Source organism: Galeopterus variegatus, unplaced genomic scaffold (genome assembly GCF_000696425.1).
Source record: "Galeopterus variegatus unplaced genomic scaffold, G_variegatus-3.0.2 Scaffold502, whole genome shotgun sequence".
Taxonomy (NCBI): Eukaryota; Metazoa; Chordata; class Mammalia; order Dermoptera; family Cynocephalidae; genus Galeopterus; species Galeopterus variegatus.
The window spans coordinates 201,988-219,176 of NW_007726613.1; the positions used below are offsets into that span (position 1 = coordinate 201,988).

General features: G+C 37.8%; 1 protein-coding gene across 1 annotated transcript in view; it reads left to right on the top strand.

Moving 5' to 3' along the window:
- Positions 1 to 17,189, top strand: part of DIAPH1 (diaphanous-related formin 1) — a 98,340-nt gene that overhangs the window by 12,961 nt on the left and 68,190 nt on the right. The window contains exons 2-3 of the mRNA XM_008569460.1: positions 14,468 to 14,494; positions 15,552 to 15,707. Coding sequence (XP_008567682.1) covers positions 14,468 to 14,494; positions 15,552 to 15,707 — 183 coding nt within the window. The remainder of the gene's footprint in view (positions 1 to 14,467; positions 14,495 to 15,551; positions 15,708 to 17,189) is intronic.

Genomic DNA, 17,189 nt, shown 5'->3' on the forward strand with positions numbered 1-17,189 from the left:
ATGCAGGCTTTCACCTCCTTCCTGACAGCAAAGGAGATGGGCGTGTTTGCTGTACCTTGTGATAGTGGATAGGAAACAAGGACTTCTAGACTCTGAGCACTTTCTCTAAGGGTAGCTTGTTTTCCCAACCCATGAGTGCTTCATTGTGCAAGGGGCTGGCAGTTTGTGTGGATACTTGTAGGTGGAATGCAGTGTCCTTAGCCTCGTTTCTACCTGTTCTCCTGCGCTGGAATACTGAAACTGAAGTGGCCTTTCCTTCTTCCCACTAGGCTGTCAACTATCTAGGATACAGGCTGTGCCAGTCCCAGGGTTTTAAGATGAGCTAAGCTGTAGGCAAAAACTTACTTTCTTCTTTTCCCCAAGAGACTTGCTTTCTTGGACTGTTAGAATAGTAACATATTTTGGACCTGTTAGGAGATAGAATCCTAATATTAAGATAGTTTCCCCCTCATTTTAATTACAATTGGAAAATGAGGTTTATTGGAAGGTAGATTCAGCAATGGTTTTAGACAGTTGTGAGGGAAATTGAGTTTGTTGCTTTGAATTTATAAGTAAGTTGCTTTGAATTTATAAGTAAATTGTTTTAAATTTGTAAGTAAATTATTGAAGTAGAGATCGACTACAGTTACCTAATGCTCTTTATATGGCATTTCTAACTTGTGCTTGACATGGGTCACTGCCCACAATCTTTCAGTGCTCCGTGGTTGGAATCAGGAAAATGATACTGATTCTGGAAGGCAGAAGTAGACTGAGAGAACTCTTTTAATTAGGAATAAAAGATCTCAGACTGTCTTCTGCATTCCCTTTGTTGGCTCTTGTATGAATTCTAACAAGTTTATAATTTATTTTTCCCCAGCTTTATTGAGGTATAATTGACATAAAAATTATGTATATTTATGATGTACAGTGAGATGCTTTGATATATGTATATGTTGTGAAACTAATGAGTTTAACCCTCCAATGCTGTTTAGCTGTGGGGCCACTGAGGCAGTGTGGAACCTAATGAATGAGCTGCAAGAGTCTTACTTACTCCTTTAGCACTTTTTCCTCCATAGTCATGGTGAACATGAGTCTGTCATCTTCATTTCTGCAAACTACTAGGTAATCTTCAGACTACTTTCCCCTAAACACGTCTAGCTTTTCTATCTTTATAATTCATATTTTTCAATTCCTGTTCATTTTGTGCCTCTCTTTCAGACTTCCTTTCCTCTGAGATACCCTCTTTCTTTTCTTTCTCTCATTTTCTTTTTTGAAGTGGGTGCTCAAACTCTGCACAACGTCTATTTAGGCCATAGGCACCAATAAGTAGTGATATCAGAATCTGGTTTGTTTCTCTGTAAGTGGTAGATGAGATATTGATTCACTTGCCATCTCCTATGGACCATTCCTTAAAAACGGTCTTCTCTGCATTTAAAGTTATCCATTATCTCCATCTCTCTAGTTCTAATTGACTTCTGTGTAAGGAGCAGGAATTGAAGAAAGGACGCTATCCACTTTCAGTGGTTCCATCACCATATATTATTTAACTTTTACAAATCACTTTGGAAAACTAAGCGCTTTATGTCCATTTTATTATTTATTCTATACACTAGTCCTATGAGACAATGTAGTCCCAAAGATAGGAACACTGAACGTGTAGTAGGTAAAAAAGGAAAGCTTACTCTGCCCTTACTGTCCTTTAGTGGAAATGTGGTAAATTTTGTGGCAAAGCTAGATTTAGGACTCATTGGTAATTGAATTCAAGTTCATGTTATAACCTTCTGTTGCCTCACTATCCTAAGGAACTGAATGTGGAATCCTGTGATAGAATAAAGAAATCAGAGCTGGACCTTGATGTCTGTTCCATATGATTCTGAATTAGAGATACCTTACCTCTCCTTCCTGGGTAGGTAGATTAGGATTTGAAAGGAAATTGTTGGCCGCAATGACACTTATTTCCCATTTTACTCATAGATAGCCTTTGTCTTTACTTACCACTTTTCAAAGGAGGTGGAAGACTCCCCTAGGTGACTTGCTGTTCCATGATTTAATATTTTCCCCAAGAACAGCTCACAATTATCTCCTGTGGGTAGAAGCACCAATCGAGGTCCCCTGGTTTCATTCATAGGGAAAGACATTACTCTTGAGGGTTTGTTCTGATGGTTTACTAAGCTGTCCATATTGTACCGTCATAAACCTTGACATGAAACTTTTCCTCACTTTGCTAAATTTGAAGAAAGTAATGGATATGAATGAGTATACTGTGCTTAGGGTGATGCTCCTAATCCTATAGTGATGCTAATTTTAAAATTATTTATTAAAATTTGGGGCATAGTAAATGAACAAGATAAGGTTTTTGCCTCCATGCAATTTATAGTCTGGTTCCCAGAAACAGTTACAAGTGTTGTGTTAAGAAGGATCTGTTGTAAAATATTTAGAACCTGGCTTGGGTGAGTCCTTTAGTTTTCTTTGTGTAATGATTGACTGTGGCTAAGTGTATAATTTATAGACAAGGAATTGGTTTTCCCTTATGCCATGTTGTTGGAGTATAGTGTCAACTAGACTAGTCTTCAGGTGTACATTTTACAAATCTTTATGTAGTAATAACAGCACAATTGCCTTTACAGAGTGATCTCTCACCACTCCATTTTATTTATGATATGAGTTATCTCTAGAGGTGTGTCTCTGGTTTTATTTTGTTTTTAATAAATGGGGGAACTGGAGCATAAAAAATTAAAGTGATTTGCTCAAAATCATACTTGTCTTTTAGGATGTCAGAAATAAAAATCAGGACTTTTTCCTTTAGCCAAAGTTCTAGGTAAATTTTAGATTTAAGCAATTTGCTTACTACATTAGTATCCTATAGCTCATAATAAATTACCACAAACTTAGCCTAAAACAAAACACATTTATTAGTCCACAGTTCTGTTGGTCAGAAGTCCAGCATAGACTATGTGGCTGAGTTTTCAAGAGTATCACAGATCTGAAATTAAGGTGTCAGCTGGGCTGAGTTCACACCTGGAGGTTCTAGGGTGAAATCTGCTTCCATGTTCATTCAGGTTATTGGCAGAATTCAGTTCTTCCAGTTGTAGGAGTGAGGTCCCTGTTTCTTTGCTGGCTGTCAGCTGGGGGCCACTCTGAACATCCAGAGGCTGCCTGTGATCCTTGCCTTTTGGCTCTCTACACTTTCAAGCCAGAAATGGGGTGGTGAATCCTCTTTCTCTGACCTCTAGATTTAAAGGGCTCATGTGATTGGGTCAGGCCTACTCAGATAATCTCCCTTTCTTAAAAGTCAGTTGTGCCTAATAACTTGACCTAATCCCAGGAGTGATATCCTATTGTACTCACACTCCTGGTGATTGTACAGGGTGTGTACATCAGGCTAGAAATCTTGGGGGACATCTTAGAATTCTACCTACCACACCAAACATGTCTCTTACACTGAACTAGACAGCCCATGATCAAGGGTGGATGTCAGAAAAGAGAGAGAGAGGACTTGTATATACTGAGGCAGTTAGTGAATTGCATAGTGTTATAGGTGTTAGAAAATCTGTAGTTCCAGGAATTCTGGACCTCCCAGAAACATCACAGAGTGTGAGGGCCAACTGGCATTTGGCTGTGCTGTTTTGGTGTATCCCACTTAGCCAAGAGCTCAAATATAATTGTAGTTGTCTGGTATAAGTTAGCCTGAACAAAGTCTTTAGAAAGTAATGAGATACAGGCTTGCAGTTGTGGATTTCTGTCTCCTGTGTGCTAGCCACATGGTTCATGGATATACTGTCCATGATTAACTGTACTTGTGAAGGGAGGAATTGGAAACACTTTTTGCTATGTACTTGTAATGTACTCCATGTTCAAAGTAATGTTTAGTCATATTCTCTTATAGATCCCTGCTAACCTCTCTGCTGCTATGAACACTACCTAATTACCTTTTGCTTGGCTACATGGCATCCTGTGCCAAGGTACCATCCTTAATTGTTTGAGTATTCTGTGCCCTTATTCTGATTAGAGTGAAAATGTGAAGATTCAGAGAATTGAGTAGAGGTGAATCAGTCCCTTGGATGAATTTGCTTATATACTTGAATTTCCAAGAGGTTAGATTCTGTCACTAGGCAAACAGGGGAAACCTCTGTCCAGGAGACTGCCAAGTTTAGTCCCCTTGGCCCACTTTTTAAATACTGATTAATACATACAACCACTACCACAATAAATCCAGTTATACGAAAGAAGTTTTAAAGTTCATTTATATTTATTATGATAATAATTGGTCAGAGTATGTTTCAAACTCATTAAGCCATTTAATATAATTAGTTTGGCCTCACAGGGTATAGTTTGGATCCTTTGACTTTTTTCTTGGTTTCTTACAAACTGTGAAGTGTGTAGGAAGTTTCTTATTTCCTGTAGATGATAACCAAAAGGTTTATCTTACCACATATTACATTAGGATGTGGTAACTGAATCAGAACCTGAATTACTCATTGGAAGGGGAGCAAGGGGACAGCTTTTCATTTTTATGTTGATTGATGGTCTTAGTGCAGAACTTTACCCCCCCAAGTATATTTATATTTGATGCTGTTACTTTTGATGCAGTACACCTTTGAGCAATTTGTATTGACTTAAGTGAGACTTGATAAAGCAGAGAATCTTTGGGAGAAGATGAAGCTCATTTTAATAAATGCAATTCTATTAAGCTCTTTTTCTGTACCAGCTAATGACATTAAGACATTTATCTACTCATCTAATTCTATTGAATAAAATGCCCTACAGAATAAATGTTTTTCTGCATCTTTTTAAAATAAAGTATTTTATGCTTTTATTAATAATTATTTGCATATAAGTGAAAGATTATTATAAAAATTGAGTAACAAAAATCTAGACTGTGTGTGTAAAAGGCAGTATTGCCGCTGTGAGATGGAGGCTTCCAGGAGGAAAAAGACTGAGTACTATCTTGTAGTCATAGCCCAACTTCACATTCTCTGACTGTTTACAGCTAGCCCCTCTGAGGACATCAGTGGGCCAGGCCATGAGTGAGACCTGGGAAACATAGGGCTTGCCACAATTGAGCATCTGGCAAAATCTGCGCTGAGGGTCCAGTCCTTGACATCCAACAGGAATATGGTTAGGAGAGTACACTGCTCTGTATTCTCTGCTTCTAATCTCACCATACTCAACCACCAGCTCTGCTGAGTAAGTCAAAGCAGAAAATTCTGTGGGGTTTATTGAGTGTCCTTGACATTCCATGTAGTGGAGCAAAGAAGGTAGGGAAGAAACTTAACAAATAGTCCACACAAGCCAAGAATCTGGGTCAGGCTTACCCAGGTATTGTCAGTTTAAAAAGTGGGAACAAAAGCAGATGATGGTGATGAAAGTCTTCAGAGGTTTGGATCAAGTCTCATTACTCCCTTTTAATTGGTTGTTCTCTGTACCTGGCAGAGCAGTCATCCTGGAATCTTTATCCTGGGGGATTTCCTTTACCTCTCTGTTTCCTGTATTTCAAGTCTTTGTATATCTTGGTTTGCTCCCTCATTTTGGTGGAGTGTATTCTACAATAGCTTCCTGGGGTATATGGGGATAATTTTTTTTAAAGTTTAAATGTCTGAAAATGTCTATTCTGAACTCACATTTGATTGATAGTTTTGGTTGAGTATAGACTTGTAGACTGGAAATTATTTTTCTTCGGATTTTAAAAGGTCTTGTTCCATTGTCATCCAGCTATTGATATTATTGTTAAGAAATCCAGAGCTGCTCTAGTTCCTTTGCATATGTCCTGTTTTCATCCTTTCTGTGGAATTTTGTAGGATTTTCTTTGTATTCCCAGTATTTTGAAATTTTACAATAATATGCCTGTGTGTAATCTGTTTTTGTCTTTTGTGCTAGAGACTTATCCCTCAGTACTGGGAAATTTTCTTTATTTCCTTAATAACTTGCTCTTCTGTTCTGTTTTCTCCTATTGTTTGTATATTAGACCTCCCAAACTGGTTTTCTAATTTTCTTATCTTTCCTCTTATTTTTCTGTCTCTGTCATTTTGCTGTACATTTTTGGGATTTCTTCAGTTCTTATCTTGTAATCCTTTTATTGAGTTTTAATTTCTGTTCTCATATTTTCAACTTCTAAGGGTTCTTTTTCCTCTGAATGTTTCTCACTTGTGGATATTAATGGTTTTTTTTTTAAATTCTTTTTTCTCCTTGCATAGTCTCTATATGGCAAGTTGCTTTTTTTCTCTCTCTCATGTTAGGAGCTTTCCTCAGATGTCTGATAATCCTTGGTTGTCTGCCCATGTTTAAGAATGAGGGACTAAAAAGCAGATTGACAATTCTGGATACATGGGTAGGGTTTGCTAGCTGTACACTTTACTGTAGGACAGCTCTCCAGTAGAAATGTAAGGTAAATCACATATATAATTTTAGATTATCTAGTGAAAAAACGTGTGAAATTAATTTTAATAATTGATGTAATCCAATATATGTAAAATATTATTTAAATATGAAGTAAATATAAAAAATTAATGAGATTTTTTACATTGTTTTTATATTAAGTTTTTGAACTCCAGTGTTTATTGTACATTTACAGCACATCTCAATTCAGATACTAAATTTTTTAGACTTTTTTTTTTTAAGAGCAGTTATAGGTTCACAGTAAAATTGACAGTATAATACAGAAATTTCCCACATACTTCCGCCACACACATGCATAGCCTCCCCATTATCAACATTTTCCATCAGATTGGTACTTTTGTTACAATTGATGAACCTATGTTGACACATCATAATCTCCCAAAGTCCATAGTGTACATTAGGGTTCACTCTTGGTGTTGTACATTCTATGGGTTTTGGCAAATGTATAATGACATATATTATACATTTTCACTGCCCTAAGAATCCTCTGTGCTCTACCCATTCATCCCCAGCCCCTACCCCACCTCTTGACAGCCACTCACTGATCTTTACTATCTCCATAGTTTTGCTTTTTCCAGAATGCCATATAGTTGGAATCATACAGTATGTAACCTTTTCAGATTGACTTCTTTCACTTAGTAATGTGCATTTAAGGTTCCTCCATATCTTTTCATGCTTGATACTTAATTTCTTTTTAGTGCTGAATAATATTCCATTGTCTGGATGTACCACAGTTTATTTATCCATTCTCCTACTGAAGGACATCTTGGTTCTTCCAGGTTTTAGAAATTATAAATAAAGCTGCTGTAAACATTCATGTGCAGATTTTTGTGCGGACATAAGTTTTCAACTCCTTTGGATAAAAAAAAAATACCAAGGAGTATGATTGCTTAATCATATGGTAAGAGTATGTTAGTTTTATAAGAAACTGCCAAACTGTCTTACTAAGTGACTCTACCATTTTGCATTCCCACCAGCAGTGAATGAGAGTTCTTGCCCCACATCCTCACCGGCATTTGTTTGGTGTTGGCAGTGTTTTGGGTTTTGCCATTCTAATAGGCAATAAGTATGTAGTGGTTATCTCATTGTTTTAATTTGCATTTTCTTGATGACATATGATGTGGAGCATCTTTTCATATGCTTACCTGTCATCCGTACATCTTTGTGAGTGTCTGTTAAGGTCTTTGGCCCATTTTTTAATTGGGTTGTTTTCTTATTGTTGAGGTTTTAGAGTTCTTTGTATGTTTTGGATAACAGTTCTTTATTAGATGTGTCTTTTGGAAATATTTCCTCTCAGTCTGTGGGTTGTCTTCTAATTTTCTTGACATTGTCTTTTGCAGACCGAAAAGTTTTTAATTTTAATGAAATCCAGCTTATCAATTAGTTCTTTCATGAATTGTGCCTTTTGTGTTGTATTGAAAAAGTTATTGCCATATCCAAGGTCATCTATGTTTTCTCCTATGTTATCTTCTGGGAGTTTTATAGTTTTTCGTTTTACATTTAGGCCTATCATTCATTTTGAGTTAATTTTTGTGAAGGGCATAATGTCTGTGTCTAGATTCATTTTTTTGCTTGTGGATGTCCAGTTGTTCCAGCACCATTTGTTGAAAAGGCTATCTTTGCTCCATTGTATTGCCTTTGCTCCTTTGTCAGACATAAGTTAACTATATTTACGTGGGTCTATTTCTGTGCTCTCTATTCTGTTCCACAAATCTTTGTCTGTTCTTTTGACAATACTGCAGTGTCTTTATTACTGTAGGTGTATATAGTAAGTATCGAAGTCTGGTAGTGTCAGTCCTCCAACTCTGTTTTTCTCCTTCAAAATTGTGGATCTTTTGCCTCTTCTTAAAAACTTTAGAATTAGTTTTTTGATATCTACAAAGTAACGTGCTGGGATTTTGATTGAGATTACATTTTTTTTTTTTTTTTAAAAGATGACCAGTAAGGGAATCTTAATCCTTGACTTGGTATTGTCAGTACCATGCTCTCCCAAGTGAGCTAACCGGCCATCCCTATAGAGGGATCCAAACCTGTGGCCTTGGTGTTATCAGCTCCACACTCTCCCAAGTGAGCCATGGGCCAGCCCGAGATTACATTTAATCTCTAGATCAAATTGGGAACAACTGACATCTTGACATTGAGTCTTAATTTCCATGAATATGGAATATCTCTCCATTTATTCTTTGATTTCATTCATCAGAGTTTTGTAATTTTCTTCATATAGATCTTGTACATATTTTGTTAGATGTATATCTAAGTATGTAATTTTAGGGGGTGCTGGTGTAAATAGTTTTGTGTTTTTAATTTCAGTTTTCACTTGTTTCTTGCTTGTATGTAAGAAAGTGATTGACTTTTGTATATTAATCTTGTATCCTTCAACCTTGCCATAATCTCTTAGTAGTTCCAGGACTTTTTGTTGTTGTTGTTGTTTTTTCCAGTTCTTTCAGATTTCTACATAGACGATCATGTCATCTGCAAGCAAAGACAATTTACTTTCTTCCTTCCCAAACTGTATACCTTTTATTGCCTTTTCTTATTGCATTAACTAGGACTGTTGAAAAGGAGCTATAGGAGACTTCTTGCCCTGTTCCTGATCTTAGTGGGAAAGCTTCTAGTTTCTCACTGTTAAGTGTGATGTTAGCCATAGGATTTTTATAGATATTCTTCATCAAGTTGAGGAAGTTCCCCTCTATTCCTAGTTCAGATGTTAAATTTTCACAAGAAATACTTGATTTGTATTTCATTCTGTAAAATTTACAAGTGAAAAAGTAGATTCGCATAGCCAAGGTGTTCCAAACATACTTAAGTTTAACAGTAACAATAAAATGTTAGTTTTTAAATTTAAATTTTGTTAAAATAGAATGAAAAATTCCTTACTTACTTGCACTAGCCACACTAGTAGTGCTCAATAGTTACATATGCCTAGTGGCTACCATACTGGACAGCAGAGCTCTGGGGGGAATCTACTTGGACTTTGTCAGTAACTTTTTGATTTTCTAGAGAAGAGTCTCCCAGCATTCTGCCTTGAGGGTAAAGGGAGGCTGCTTAGGTTCTGAGAGACCAGAGAGGGGGAAATGCTTGGTGTCTCAGTGTATATAATATATATAGGTTTACTTACTCTTCTGTTTGGTAGAGGATCCCTGCTCACAGCTGTGCCTGGCATTCCCCAATCCAGAGACCTTCTGCTTTACCCTCTTCTGAGAATAAACTTCCAGATTTCTGCTAGAGGAAGGGAGGGTGGGGTGTGGGGAGCAGGGTAGGATCTAGGGATCTAACTCTTTCTAAAGAGCTTTCAACCTTTCTTCTTGTTTTTAGCCTCCCTCTCCCTTCAACCCCCATTTCTATAGGTATCTGGTGCCACTAATTCCTGAGCCTTTTGAGGAGCCTTAAGTGTAATTTGGGTTGGTTATTGCCTTTTCCTGTTTCTGGTTTAGGACTCAGCTTTCTTATATCTTTTGGGTTAAAGACCACTAAGTCCTTCATTCCCCACCTTCAAAATTTGGCTGTAGTTGCACTTTTCTTGTTCTTTCCATTCCTGTGGGCTCTTTCTTCCCATCATTCCTTTCTTTCTAAAAATTCCTTTTATGTAGATTTAGTGGGGTTTCAAGAAGGGGAGAAATTAGATGCTTTGGTTCATTCTGCCATCTTTTACCTGTCAGTTCCTTTTAATCTTGTTCATGAGTCAGATTTTGATATTTTAAAAAATTTCATTCTATTTTTATGCTTCCTTCAGTATCTATAAGTATATTTGTAGTTAAAGGTTTTAAAGGTAGTGTTTAGTGGAAGACTCAATAGGAGGGACAGGAAGTGAGGTATTTAGCCACAGCCAGGCTAGGATAAATAAGGGTTTAGTTTGGAAGCAGAAGAGAATTGATAGCAAACAAGGAGAAGGATGAGGTTGAAGCATTTAGAGGCAGGTGGGATGATTAGAGACTTTATAAAAAAGCTTGGATATCTGAGGGATAAGGCATAATAAATACACCTCTGGTAGCATTTATCTTCCTAGACTCCACTATTTTTAGTTTTTTTAATTCTCATGATCTAGGAACTTCATGTTCTATATTTCCAAGAATCCTCAAAACAACTGATACAATTAAAAAACTACAAATGAACTGAAGCTGTTTGCAAACACAGTTTACATAGAATCTGTAAGATAAACACATAGAATTAAATAAATAAACAATACACTCAATATACTGTAGCAGCAGGTTTCCATTCAATAATTGAGGTTGCTGTTCCCCTGTTCTGTTGGTTTCTGAAACAGAATTTTGTCTTTACTCTGATTCACTTTGCTAGTTGTTGCTGCCCTCTGTTGGACTAGTTGAGGAAATGCAGCTTTTATTCTGCATGGATCACTTCTGCTGTCCTTACCCTTTCAAATTGAGAACTAAAACATGGGTAATTTTTTGAAAGGATCAAATCCATTTCCAGTGATGTCTCAGGAAAGAAAGGGAAACTATCTTTCTTCCTATTGGAAGATGTTTTTACTTTTCTTTCTAAAGGCAAGAGTTAATGGGCATTAAATAGGAATAAGGCAGAGGAATTTGGGGAATGCAAAGATTTGGGGGTTTTGGAATCCAGAGACCCGAGTTCCATACCCAACTCAGCCCCTAATCACATGTCCTCGATGATTTATTCCACCTGTCTGGGCTTTAATTTCTTTGTTGATAAAATGAATAGGTGGAGTAGACTTTGAGGGCTTCTCCAGGGATTGGTATTTTAGGAAAGCAGCCTCAGATTATAGTATTTGTTCACAGGAGATATAATGACTAAGTCTCAGGCTCTGCTTTTAAGGAACTTAGTCTGGAAGGGGGTAGAGGAGGCAGACAATCAAAAGACAGTTATAATCCACTATTATTACTGTGAGACAGGCAAGTACCTATTATTGTGGAAACACTAGGAATGGTATCTATCCAATTAGAGGAAGTGTCCTGCAGAGCCTGTTGGAGTTAGCCTGGAAAGCACAGCCTAAGCTGTGGGACGCAGCAGCCTAGAGAAAGTCTGTGGTGGTTGTACAGCGTGATTGTTTTTTGGACCTGTGACTAAATCAGTATGACCAGAAGATAGAGTTTGTTGATAGAAGAAGGAGGGTTTGTTGAGAGATGAGACTAGCAGGGAAAGCCTGGAGAGTCATATGACATGCTAAGGATTTTGGATTTTAACTTAAGGGCAGTGGGGAGCTATTAGAGGTTTTAAATGGGAGAAATAACATGGATAGCTTAGCATTTTAGAAATAGTATGGAGAAAGGATGTGGTGAGGGGCAGACAGGACTGAAGGCAGGGAGGTCAGTTAGGAGGCTGTTACAGTAAATTAAGCAGGAGACAGTAGCGGTGTGAACTTAGGTAGTGGTAGTGGAGATGGACGGGAGAGACGAGTCAAGAGTCTGTAGGCAATAAGAACAGGTTACTGGTTTCCCTTTAACTTAAGCTGCAGCTGTGAACAATTCAGCTGCCACTGATTCTTTAGACCCAGATTCTGTTGCCTACATTATATCCATCCTGGAGTTGTTTGGTTGTTGCTTGGTTATGTGAGAACATTTTGAGTTTGGGGGACAAGGTTTTGTAAGCAATTGCTATAGGAGCAATTAAGTTTAACCTTGGCTATGGCATCCTAAACTGGATATACTCATCCCTTTTGTGACTCATTTCACCTTTTCGTGCCAAGTGACTTATGGTAGTGAAAGGAACTGTGTTGTTGGTCTCCTTGGGTGATGCTATCTCTGCCTCATCATCTTTCTGCCTTCTCTCCCAATTAGCAGTACACACGAAGTAACTATAAATTTCATGGATGCTGAGCAACATTCTTAAGGTTTCAGATGAGTGAATAGCACTCAGCCACTGGAAACTTGACCTCCTTTGGACCATGGAAGGCAAAGTTAAAATTCACAGTTTACACTGGATTTAACTGAATTGTGATATAAGGAAAGTGAACATAATGATGTAGGTTTTTTTGTCCATAAAAAGGTGAGGAAAGGGCCAGCACTGTGGCTCACTCGAGAGAGTGCGGTGCTGATAACACCAAGGTCATGCGTTTGGATCCCATATAGGGATGGCTGGTTAGCTCACTGGATGAGCATGGTGCTGACAACACCAAGTCAAGGTTTAAGATGCCCTTACAGGTCATCTTTTATTTAAAACAAACAAACAAACAAACAAAAACAGTGAGGAAAAATAGCTTTATGTCAGGGACAGAGCTAGTTTTCATTAGTTGAGGAAGGTTACTCAAGAGGCATTTACTACACTCTACAAAGGACACTATCACAAAAGAAATACAGTTTAAAATTAAGAAAGGCAAGGAAAAATTCTCACTTTCCTGGACCTGCTCTCATACAGACTTGTTTTTTTTGATAGCTGGCTGGTACTGGGATCCGAACCCTTGACCTTGGTGTTATCAGTACTGTGCTTTAATGAGTGAGCTCCTCCCCTTTCCTCCGCTTTTTTGGTAAAGTATGGCATGTATACAGAAGAGAACATGAAACACACAGAATAATTATAAACTGAACACCATGTAATCATTATCCACGTCAATAAATAGAATATTTTAGACACCCCAGAAGTGGCTTTGTGCCTTTCTGTTGTTTAGTGTTGCTTCGTCCCCCACAGATTTGTCACCCCACTTCCTCTGGGTGATGGAGACGCAAAGGATTACTCAAAGCCCATCTCTTCTGAACAGTGAGAAGCCCTGAAGTGGTTAACTTCCCTGGGACTCTCCAGTGAGAGGGATCCCTTCCTTGGGAAATTAGTGCTGAATTGGGGTTCTCTTCCTGCATTTATTTTCCAGACCAGGAAGTTACAGGAAGAGAACAAAGGTGGGGTTATAGGTTAACAGTATAGGCTGGCAACTTTCAGTTAAACAAGCCAGATGACATTCCAGTAAGGCAATTAACAAAAGCTTGATCTTAGCAAACACTCCTTCTCCCTCTAGCAATTTTTCAGTATCTTTACATTTCAAGCAGTAACCTGTCTGTCCTTGAGCCAGCAACCTTGCTGTGTCACAAATCTTTATCTTACACCACACTTATAGCCTGAGGAAAATTTCCAGTCCTCCGCAAGGTCAATATTTGAAACTGCAAGACTTTGGAAAACCAGGCCTTGTGAAATACATATGCTTTATAGTATATTCCACACCCTTCCCAGTCACAACCCCCAAGTAACCACTGTTTTGACATTTGTGATAATCATTTACGTCCTAAACAATATAATTTAGTTTTGTGTGCTTTTAAACTCAGTGACAATGAAATAATAATTCAGTATTATGTTTGTGAGTAGCTGTAAGTTCAGTTACTTTCTTTGCATAATTGTTTTCCTCTGTACCAATATAGCAGTGTGTCTGTCCATTCTACTCTTGATGGCTGTTTGGGTTTTTGTTTATTTTGGGGTTTTTATTTTGTTTTTTTTTTTTGGTGGCTGGCTAGTGTGGGGACCCAAATCCTTGACCTTGGTGTTATCAACACTGTGTTCTAACCAACTGAGCTAACTGGCTAGCCCCTGCTATTTGGATTGTTCTCTGTTTTAGACTTTATAGTTTTACTATGAACTCTGTTGTTACACACTTATGCGTGAGTTTCAATAGGGTGGATACATAGAAATTGATGAGTTGTAGTGTATGTACATATTTAACTTTTCTAGATAATGTCATACCGTTTTCCAATGTGGCCATAGCAGTTTACACTACTACCAGCAGTGTATGAGAGCTCCCGTCATGGCTAGACTGACATGGAGGTTTTTGCCGGTCTCGAGAGTGCAGAATGATATCTCATTTTGGCATTAATTTGCATTTTCTCATTTACTATCTAAGTTGAGCACATTTCATAAGTTTATTGGTCATCAGATTTACAGTCTATTCAATTCTCCATCTTTTTTTTTTTTTTTTAAGAGTTATATGTTAGCGACCTTAAAATTCATCTGCTCCTTACCTGAGGGAGTGTGCTAAGGAATACTTTGGCACAAATCTTTTAGCCTGTGGAAAATAGCTTAGGTCCTTTCTACTTACTTTCTCTTTCTTTTCTCCCCAACCCACGTGGTGTTTGGGAGGTTTCTGGCATTTCACTGATCTGTCTTTGTCTTCTTCTTCCTTTTTCCTGGTTCCCAGACTCTGAAGCGACTCATGGCAGATGAGGTAAGGAAATTTTGTTTGGCATGTGCATGTTCTACCTTGTTTCCTGCACTATAATATTTACCAGTTTTTTTAACTTTAACTCTCCATAACTTGTAATGGTGATATGGGTTCTATTCTCAGAGCATCCCAAGGCTTTTTCCTATCTCTTTGCTCTGTATTTGACCCATTGCATGCATTTCCCTGGTACATTCACTAGTTCCCAAAGTTAAGCATGCTCTTTAAACTCTAAGCTGACTTGCAGTCTGGATGCCACTCATATCACTTGCAGCCCCACAGTGCCTGCAGATAGTTCTTGTTATTTTCAAATGGGTGGAGCTGATAACCTGCAGCTTATTGGTGGCTCTTTTTTATTTGAACATCTGTACTTGAGGTTTGAGGAATGGTTCATTAGCATTTGCTTGGCAGAGAGATGGCATACACAAACACACACACACGTACACACACATCCTGAAGTATACATTGTATTCTTTGCTGACTAGATGTTGCGCAAAGGGCATTTTAAAGCATATGTATTAATTTTTGCTGCCTCCATAACACAAGTGCTATGGAGTGTACAAAAGAAAGAGAAAAAAGTGGTTCCTAGTTTTTAAGGCATTTATTTGTTTATCCTGTGTGACTTGACGTTTATTAAAATCTATGGTCATACTTACCTTTTTAAGGGAGGGATCCTCTGGGGGTCTGGCCACATTTATTACTGGTTAGATAGACAGAAACAGCATTTTATTGAGATAGCTCTACATGTGAGATGCTTTCAATTCTGTGCTGCTAGAGGGCTTAGAAATGGCAGGGGAAATCAAGAACAAAATTCCCTCTTTTTAGAGAGGTTTGAAATCTTAATACTTCAATCCTCTTATCTTAGGCTATAGATGAGAGTAAAGAGTCATATCCTAAGTTAGATATGAGGAAGACTGATTTTTTTTTTCATGTCAGAAGAGTCTTGAACTGCTCATGAACCAGAAGAACGATGCATGTGTAAGAGGTTAAAGGGTTGGCTATTTGATGTGTGGTTTGTTGTGAATGAAAATGAATCATTGCTAAACTTTTCTCTCTTTCTCAGCTGGAGAGATTTACCAGCATGAGAATTAAGAAGGAGAAGGAAAAGCCCAATTCTGCTCATAGAAATTCTTCTGCCTCATATGGGGATGATCCAACAGCACAGTCATTGCAAGATGTTTCGGATGAGCAAGTTCTAGATCTCTTTGAACAGATGCTGGTAAGTTTTCTGCCCCCAAATGTTGCTTCCTCCTGAAAATGCATTTATGGACATGGTGGGTTCTTTTCATGTGTGGTCCCCCTTAACTAGCCCTTTATTACAAAGATTCCAGGCTTATTATGGAACTTTTTAATATCAGTTCCATTAAGTAAAGGACTAAATATAGAAGTAACAGTCCACAAGTTTGGCATCTATGAATTAGGCTTGAAAACATCTGATCACTGACCACCTAATTAATGTCCCTCTGCCCAGCAGCACTTTAGCCAGAAAGACATAGGTGATGGATCATCTCATGTGATAGTGTGGAGACCACCTTTGGGTTAAGCCAGAGCAGATAAAATATTGAAGCATTCATGATGAGCTCTTCATACAAAAGACATGGAAATGGAAAGGCATCATTTGCCCAACGTCCTTTATTTAGTGGTGAATCTGGAAAGAAAATGCTGATGCTATAATTACTAGAACACCTTTAAAGATTGTGGCTGAAGTCAGTTAAGTAATGAAGTATACATGGATGTGGCTTTGCTGTTCTCAGTGAGGAAGACTTGAGTGAGAAGGACACTCAGGATTGTCCACTAGTGATAAGTCTTGGAAGGTTTTGAGTATGTACTCAGACAGTTTCTTAAGACCTGTATGTTGCATGGATATATGATCTCAGACTCAAGTAGAGACTAGTGGCGGGCCTAACTTAATTAAAAGCATAGGCTTAAAATCATTAACACAGGGCCTGGTGCATAGTAAGCACTCAGCTGGTACTACTGTTGTTATTTTTCATTGAATCTTTCTGTTTGTCTTTTAGTATTCTAAGTCCATTAAGAGTCTTAAGAGTATGATATGTCAAGACAATCTTCCTGGCCATGGATTGCAAAATTTAGATATCTTTGGGCCAGGCAGTTACCATAAATAAGTTAAACAAGCTAGATAGAAGATGGTAAAAAGGACAGGGCACTGTGGTAAATTGAAGAAAAGCTTTTGGCTTTTTTGTTAGAATGGCCAGTCACAACTCAGTTCTAGTAGGTGGATAGCATTCCAGTTGGGAATGCTAACTCAGTAATACCAGATATTTCTATTTTTCAAAAGCCAAAAATCTGTAATTTTTTAAAAAAACAATGATTCTTGAATAGCATCAGATATTGTAGTTAGCATTTGAATTTCCCCAATCACGTCATTATAAAAAAATTGTTTGAATCATAATTTCAAATAAGGTCCATTGTGTTGATATTCTTTCAAGTTTTGTTTAATCTATGGGTTTGTCTCCTCTTTCTTTTATCCTTAACTATTGACATAAAAAATTTGTTGAAGAAACAGTTTGTTTGACCCATAGAGTTTCCCACAATCTGAAATTTAATGATTGCATCTCTTGATGCTGTTTTACCAGAGAGATGTGTTTCTATGTGAGGTCTCCCGAATTTAAAATCTTGAGCTAGGGGCCGGCCCGGTGGCGCACTGCTACAGTGCGCCGCTTGGGAGCGCGGCGGCGCT